An 8,867-nucleotide genomic window follows, 5' to 3' on the forward strand; every position below is an offset into this window, starting at 1 on the left:
CCATAGGCACGTACCACCACAAGCAGCTAATTTTTCTAATTTTTGTAGAGACAGGGTTTCACCATGTTGCCCAGACTGGTCTTGAACTCCTGAGCTCAAGCAATCCTCCCACTGCAGCTTCCCAAGGTGCTGGGATTACAGGCGTGAGCCACCACACCTGGCTGTTCAGCACCTTTGGATACATGATCTCATGTATTCCTTGTGATGGCTTTGTGAGGTATCATCCTCATTTTATAGATGGGGAAACTGGGACTCAGAGAGGTTATATAATTTGGTTTTTTTGTTTTTTTTTTTTGAGACAGAGCCCTGCTCTGTCACCATGGCTGGAGTGCAGTGGCATGATCTTGGCTCACTGCAACTTCCATCTCCTGGCCTCAGCCTCTCAAGTAGCTGGGATTATAGGTGCATGCCATCACACCTGGCTAATTTTTGTTTGTTTGTTTATTTATTTATTTTGAGATGGAGTCTTGCTCTGTTGCCCAGGCTGGAGAGCAATGGCGTGATCTCGGCTCACTGCAACCTCTGCCTCCCAGGTTCAAGCAATTCTCCTGCCTCAGCCACTCCAGTAGCTGGGATTATAGATGCGTGCCACCACACCCAGCTAATTTTTATATTTTTAATAGAAACAGGGTTTCGTCATGTTGGCCAGGCTGGTCTCGAACTCCTGGTCTCAGGTGATCTGCCCGCCTTGGCCTCCCAAAATGCTGGGATTACAGGCGTGAGCCACAGTGCCTGGCTGAGGTTAAATAATTTGACCAAGGTCACACAGGTAGTATGAATCAGAGTTCAGATCCAGATCTGTCTGAGCTGAAGCTTATGTGCTGAACTAATTAGACATGCAGCTTCCCTGGTAGAAAGCTTCTTTGTCCTCGTGCTGAGCTGTAGCTTCTCCCAGTGTCCTTTCTTTCCAGGGTAGGGTGGGGTGGGATGGGGTATCATACAAATCATGAGTGAGATGACAGTCACGTTGGTATTTAGTACCTCAAAAGTTTTTTTCTTTCTTTTTTTTTTTTTTTTTTTTGAGTCGGAGTCTAGCTCTGTCGCCCAGGCTGGAGTGCAGTGGCCAGATCTCAGCTCACTGCAAGCTCCGCCTCCCGGGTTTACGCCATTCTCCTGGCTCAGCCTCCCGAGTAGCTGGGACTACAGGCGCCTGCCACCTCGCCCGGCTAGTTTTTTATATTTTTTAGTAGAGATGGGGTTTCACCGTGTTAACCAGGATGGTCTCGATCTGCTGACCTTGTGATCCGCCCGTCTCAGCCTCCCAAAGTGCTAGGATTACAGGCTTGAGCCACCGCGCCCGGCCCTCAAAAGTTTTTTTCTACAAAGATCCCCAGTTTCCTAATTTTTTTCTGCTTAATACTGAACTTCCTCACAAGATCATGATTCTTATTTCTAAATCGTATTTATCTTATTTTTTTTCTAAAAAATAATACATGCATTTGGAACAAAAAATATTAGAAAAAGGGTGTGTGTGTGTGTGTGTGTGTGTGTGTATAAGGGTATACACATTATATGTGTTATAATGGTATACACACACACGTATATATAGAGAAAGAGAGACTGTATGTTAGAGTGTTTTACAAAATATATCGATGGTAACAAACTATAAAAAACATTCAGCACCATGCTTTTTTCACTTAAAATATCTTGGGGATACATCTAGAGCTGCTTGTTGTTTTAACAGCTGCGTCATGTTTTATTACATAGATGTGCCTTAATTTATTCAGCCAGGCTCATGGGTGATCATTTAGCTTGTTTCCAGTTTTTTGCTGCTACAAATAGTGCTGTATAAAATATCCTTGTACATGGCTTTGTAAACATGCACATATCTGTAAGATAAACTTCTAGAAGTGGAACTGGATTCATAACATTGCCAAATTGCCCTCTGAAAGGTTATACCAATTCAGACACCCACTGATCCATTTATCATTCCCTACTACAATATACCTTTGCCAACATAAGGAATCAAACTTTTTGATCTCTGGTAACTAATAGGTTAAAAAAAGGTATCACGGCTTTACTCTCTTACTATATATTTTCCTTTGTTTTTCTTTTATGGCTTTTAAATTTCATGTCATGTTTAGAAAGATCTTCTCTCAGATTATAAAATAATTCTCTCAAGACTCCTTTTGCGGCCGGGCGCGGTGGCTCATGCCTGTAATCCCAGCACTTTGGGAGGCTGAGGCGGGTGGATCACGAGGTCAGGAGAACGAGACCATCCTGGCTAACACGGTGAAACCCCGTCTCTACTAAAAATGCAAAAAATTAGCCTGGCAGTGGGCGCCTGTAGTCCCAGCTACTTGGGAGGCTGAGGCAGGAGAATGGTGTGAACCCGGGAGGCAGAGCTTGCAGTGAGCCGAGATCCAGCCACTGCACTCCAGCCTGGGCGACACAGCAAGACTCTGTCTCAAAAAAAAAAAAAAAAAAAGGCTCCTTTTGCTCTTTTGTGTGTGTGTGTGTGTTTTTTTTTAATGTTTAAACCATTGATCTATCTCTCTTCTCCTAAAGTACCATGCCCAGAACTGAAGGTAATTCTCCAGCCCAGAGCAGAGCACAGCTGTCTCCACCTCCCTCATCCAGACATTGCTGTTCAGCCTATGATCAGCCTAGCCTCTTGGCTGATAATGAATTTACTGTCAATTAAAACTGAAAGTGTTTTCACAGGGGCTGCAGTTAAGCCCTCGCTTCCCCATTCTGTATTTGTGCATATGCATTTATATTTATGGGAGAAGCAGAGGTGAGGGACTTGTTGCCTGAAAATACTCCAAAAAGCAGTTGCTCCAAAACCAAATTAAAGCAGAGAGCCAAGTTCAGATCACTTACTCTTGCACCGTCTTCCGTCCTCAGCTAGAACAAATCCCTCTGAGCATTTGCAGCTGTAGGAAATCCCATTATTAACACAAATGTGTTCGCAGCCATGGTGGGTTGATTTGCAGACATCCTTCCCTGAGGAAAATGTAGGGAGTTGAACAATCCCATCAGTGTAGAAATGAGGTGAACTGAATAGTCATGTGAGTAGAGATGGTGGAAGTAATCTCTTTTAAAGAAAATACACCTCTCTTCAAACCTCCTTCATAATGTCTTTTTTAGTCTCATACTCAGGATGGGGAAAAAGCTCCTCTCAGAAAGCTCCAGCTCCCATGAGTCTGAATGGTATGATGGGTGATTAGGTGTCCTTGATTTACTATCCTATTATTAGATGTGCTTTAGCTTCTAATTTATTTTGCCACAGACATCCCAAACACTCCAGTTCAGATTGTCTAATGAACATTTCTCATGTGTGAGGTAATTTAAACTCTTCGAAGTACTTACAGCCCTTTAGCCCTCACAACACCCTGTGAGAGGAAGAAGACAGGGGTAATTATATTCAAGGTATAAATGAAGAATCAGATCCTCAGAAAGCTTCACTGCTGCCCACGGTCATCTGGCAGGTTGATGACACAGCTGTCTCCCGAGTGCTCCTCCATAGCCTGAGAGCCTATGGCTCTTTCCTGTCATTAGCCCTTAAAAGGAGAGGCTTCACACAAAATTGGAATCAGTGAGTACACATCCCTCTAGGAAGCAGGAATGGTGAAATCTGATTTAGGATCAAATTCCAGAGGTAGAAGTTGTACCTTGTGTACAGTAGCTTAATTTACTGAGCAAAAAATGTGTTGAATGAATAAACAGTGTGTGTGAGTGTGCAGATGTTTGCAGAAAGAAAAGCAAGAGGGCTAGGCGTGGTGGTTCACACCTGTAATCCCAACACTTTGGGAGGCCAAGGCAGGCAGATCTCTTGAGCTCAGGTGTTCAAGACCAGCCTGGGCAACATGGTGAAACCACATCTCTACAAAAAATACAAAAATTAACTGGGTGTGGTGGTGCATGCTTGTAGTCCCAGCTACTCAGGAGGCTGAGGTGGGAAGATTGCTTGAGCCCAGGAGGTGGAGGTTATAGTGAGCCAAGATAGTGCCACTGCACTCCAGCCTGGGTGACAGAGTAAGACCCTGTCTCAAAACAAAAACAAACAAAAAGAAAAGCATGAACAAAGCAGCACAGACAGCCACAATGGGCAGAATTATAGAAAAATCCCCACAAGAGGGCCACTGCCGTGTGAAGCTGAACCTGCAGTTGTGAGGGGAATCCCTGCAGCGTCAGGCCAGGGCACCACAGGCATCCTAGGCACCAGTCGTTCACACAGAACTTCTCGGTAAAGGCAGGAGTCCCTCTTCCCGGTGGAAGAAGCGAGGTACTGAGATCCATCCAACCCAGCCTTGCTGGCTTGTGGAATGTCCCCAGTTATCTCAAAGGAGTCTGTGAGAAAATTCCCAAAAATCAACCTCAAAAGCAACTGAACTTATTTTGACTTAATTTAAAAAGGGTCATTTTGCCCACTGGGGCAAAGTGTCACAAAAGCAAGTAGACTTTGTCAACCACCCTTCCCCGCCAAATAGGGAATTACCACCTCAGAATCTCATGGTGGGGAAAAATCCCTGCTCTGTACTCTCCTAAAGCCCACCTCACTGAGCTCGTATGACATCCCTCTCTTCCTTTGGGTACTATGAAGGTTAATCTGATGTGTCACTTTGGCTAGGCTATTGTGCCCAGTTGTTTGGTCAAACACCAGTCTAAATGATGCTGTGAGCTAATTTTTAGATGCAATTAACATTTAATCAGTAGACTTTGAGTAAAGCAGATCAGATTACCCTCCATAATGTAGATGGGCCTCATCCAATCACTTGAAGGCCTAAAGAGAAAAAGACTGAGGTCCTCAGAGGAAAAGGGAATTCTGCATCTAGACTGCCTTCAGACTTGGGCTGCAGCATCAGCTCTTGCCTGGGTCTCCAGGCTGCCTACAGATTTAGAACTTGCCAGTCCCTGACAATTTTGTGAGCCAATCCCTTAAAATCAACCAATGTTTTCCTCTCTCACCATATATATGTGTGTGTGTGTGTGTGTGTGTGTGTGTGTCCATTTTTCCTGTGGAGATGATATATTAATAGAAGATAGAAACAGACCATAGTATACATATATATATATACACACACGTACATATATATGTGTGTATAAATATATCTTCTATGATATATATAAATAGAAGATAGAACAGACTATAGAAGACATGTATATTATATATGTCTTCTATTATATTTATATATAATAGAAGATGAAGATATACATAGAGAAGGTCTGTTTTTCTGGAGAACTCTGGTGAATATACCTTCTAACTAAACTCTCAGAGCCTGTTCTGGATGACCTATAGAAGCAAATGATACAAATAATAGAAAAATAAAATCCACAGGACATCCCTCTGATATGGTTTGGCTGTGTCCCCACCCAAATGTCATCTTGAATTGTAGTTCCCAAAATTCCCATGTGTTGTGGGAGGGACCTGGTGGGAGGTAATTGAATCATGGGGACAGGGCTTTCCTGTGCTATTCTAATAGTGAATAATCTCCACAAGTTCTGACGGTTTTATAAAGGGCGTTTCCCTGCACAAGTTCTCTTCTCTTGTCTGCCACTGTGTGAGATGTGCCCTTCCCCTTCTGTCATGATTGTAAAGCCTCTCCAGTCAAGCGGAACTGTGAGTCCATCAAACCTCTTTCTTTTGTAAATTGCCCAGTCTTAGGTATGTCTTTATCAGCAGTGTGAAAATGGACAAATACACCCTTTCACCCTTTGCTCTTACTTTTAAGGTCTGCCAAGAGGAGAAAGCTCTGTAATTAACTTTTGATCCTTGTGATTGCTAGCAGAGGCTCTAATTCAGTCCAGTGACTAGGCAGGCACCGTGCGAGGCTCTGGGCACCCACACAGCTGCTGTGGAAAGAGCTGACGGCCGGCAGAAAATGAAGAGAAGCAAAGGACCCAAAACTCAGGCCTTGACTGAGAAATTCCCAAAAAAGCAAGAGGCTACTGAACTGATCTCTAGCTAATCACTTTCAGAGCACCCAAGGCAGGAACTGACACTTGTGACAGTGGTAATAAAGGAGGACTTTAAGGACTAAATGCAGTTCTCTAATTCTGAGTCCACAGAGGGAAAAGTTCTTCTCCACCTCAAGGCTACTTACTTTGGCAGCGTTTCCCATCCTCGGCGAGCCGGAATCCCTCCAAGCACTTGCATGTGTATGAGTCGTCACTGTTCACACAAATGTGTTCACAGCCATGGTCTACTGCTTGGCAGACATCTTTCCCTGAAGACGGGAGAGCAAGTTTCAACAATTTCGCCAACATGCATTTCACATGGACTTCACCCTGGAGGACCCATCTGCTGAAGTCCGCTACCGGATTCTACTGCCCCCTGAGCTCAGTGGTCTGCGGGGCAGGAAGATACAATTGAGAACAAAGTTTAGGGGCTCTAATTCGGGCTAACCCTTCAAACTGTTTCACAGTCTTCACCATCATCATTCACCAGCACTACTTTAGTGTTAAAATGCAGTCCATCATCAGCTTTCTGTAGACATAGTTTCTGATATCAGAATGGAAACACTGTTGATATGATTCCTTAGGAGATGAAACCTCAATTTAGATTAGCAGCACTGAAATCTCACTTTGGCTTTGTGCCTGACATAGTGTATGACTTAGGAGAATAACTTAACTTCTTGGAGTCTTAGCTTTGCTGTCTAAAAAATGAGAGAGTAATTACTCCAGCTACCCATCTTTCCTTACAAAAGTGTCAACATGAGTTGCTCTTTATAAAGTGCTTTGAGACGTTGACAAAAAGATAACTGATAGGGCTGGAAACCAGGGTCACACACTCCCCTTTGATTATTCAGAGATGTGTCTTGAGATTTACGCCAGCAAGTCACTCTAAGGCTGCTTGTCCTGGGTTGGCTGGCTGCAGCCCCATCTAAGAGGCTTTGCCTTCTGAAAGGCAAAACTGGCTTCATCACAAGGTGCCCTCTGGGAAGGATTTGTGCTACCAGAAATAACAACAACAACAACATTATTAAAGATAAATAAGCAGAGAGGCTTAGAGAAGTTAGACAACTTTCCCAGCTAATGAATGGCAGAGACAGAAGTTGATTGAATCTTGGATTTCTGACTGTCCATCTTTCCACTAGAGTATACTGCCAAACCACTGTTTCTTGCCACAGAGCATATAAATGAAGAACTTCAGTAATAGCTCTGGCATCCACTTTGTTTGTCCATTTTTTTAATAGACTTTATTGTTTAGGACAGTTTTAGATTTACACAAAAATTGAGACGATAGTGCAAAGAATTGCCATATACCCTACACCAATTTTCCCTATTATTAACACCTCACATCAGTGTGGTCCCTCCGTTATTATTAATAAACCCATACTGATACATGATTATTAGCTAAAGTCTGTATTTTATTGACATTTACTTAGTTTTTCCCTAATGTCCTTTTTCTCTTTCAGGGTCCTATCCAGGACACTACATTACATTTTGCCGTGTGGCATTGACTTCTGAGAGGAACTGATGTATACAGAGGTGAGGATAGCAATTTCACACAGTGGTCTGGCAGAGTAGTAGGAGCCAGCTCCAGTACAAACTTACTTCTGCAGGTTTTCCCATCTTCACGGAGTATATAACCTTCAAAGCACTGGCATACATACGAATCTTCACTGCTTACACACGAGTGTTCACAACCATGGTCCCCCAGAGCACAAGAGTCCAGTTCTGAGAATCAAATGGGAATTAGAGAAACAGAAGAAGAAAATGACTCATACTGAGTGGCTTATTCAATCATAAAAGACATTTCAGACACCTTGAATTAAAACAGTACCTTATCCTACAGTACACATTTCAGAATATAAAGCGTGTCTATGAGCAAAAATTCCTTTTTCAGAGAGGGTCTCACTCTGCCACCCAGGCTGGAGTGTGGTGGCATAATCTCAACTCACTGCAGCCTCCGCCTCCCGGGCTCAAGTGATCCTCCCATCTCAGCCTCCTGGATAGCTGGGACTACAAGCACACACCACCACACCTGGCTAATTTTTTGTAGAGACGGGATTTCGTCATGTTGCCCAGGCTGGTCTCGAATTGCTGGGCTCAAGCAATCTACCCACCTCAGACTCCCAAAGTGAGCAAGAATTCTTAATATGTACATGGCACATAAAATTCAAACAATATGATCATCTCCACAAGAAAAATGAACAAAAAACATGAGAATACAAGTTACAGAATGCGAGATAAATTACTTATAAATATTAGAAAATAAGATTAACCTAATTGGCTATTATATAACTATAATATCAACTTATTTACATATCTACTTATGTATGTATGTATATATTACACTTAGGTAACCAATTCATTCACGTATTCAGTCAGTTCACAAATATTTTTTGAGTCCCTGTGATGAGCCAGGTACTGTTTTAGGCTCTGGGGATACAGCAACGAACAAAACAAAGTCTCTGCTTTTGTGAAGCTTACATTTGGCAGCAGGTGTCAGGGGAAGAGGGATGCGTGGAAAACAGACAAACATGTGATATGTCATGTGGGAAAAAGTGCTATGGAGGAAGAGCAGGAAAGAAGGATGGAGAGTGGCTGCTGGGCTGGAGAGTAGGGAGGGCTTGTTATGTTATATGGTGTGTCAGATACGGTGACACTGAGCAGAGCCCTGCAGAAGGAGAGGAAGTGAGTGGTGGTGTCTGGGAAAGAGCATGATCAGCAAGAAAGAACAGCATTTGCAAACTGCAGCAACAGGAGCTGCTTGGTTGGTGTGTTTCAGGAAAGGCAAGGAGACCACTGTGACTGGAGCATCCAGGAGCCTGGCAGGGGATGAGGCCAGCAAGGCTGGCTGGGGCAGACCATGTGGGGTTCACAGTAGGGGTCAGATCTGAAGGAGAAGGGCAGTCACTGCAGTGTTTCGAGCAGTGGAGTGGCATGAAATGGGTTTGTTTTGAAAGGATCACTCTGCA

At 43.5% G+C, this 8,867-nt stretch overlaps 1 protein-coding gene across 3 annotated transcripts in view; it reads right to left on the reverse strand.

Moving 5' to 3' along the window:
- The window catches only part of LOC105476092 (matrilin 2), a 167,356-nt gene that overhangs the window by 12,760 nt on the left and 145,729 nt on the right, over positions 1-8,867 (reverse strand). For all 3 annotated transcript variants that reach the window (XM_011731743.3, XM_011731742.2, XM_011731741.3), the window contains 3 exons: positions 7,501-7,623; positions 6,048-6,170; positions 2,824-2,946 (listed from right to left, as the gene is read on the reverse strand). In XM_011731743.3, coding sequence (XP_011730045.2) covers positions 2,824-2,946; positions 6,048-6,170; positions 7,501-7,623 — 369 coding nt within the window. The remainder of the gene's footprint in view (positions 1-2,823; positions 2,947-6,047; positions 6,171-7,500; positions 7,624-8,867) is intronic.

Source organism: Macaca nemestrina, chromosome 8 (assembly GCF_043159975.1).
Source record: "Macaca nemestrina isolate mMacNem1 chromosome 8, mMacNem.hap1, whole genome shotgun sequence".
Classification (NCBI taxonomy): Eukaryota; Metazoa; Chordata; class Mammalia; order Primates; family Cercopithecidae; genus Macaca; species Macaca nemestrina.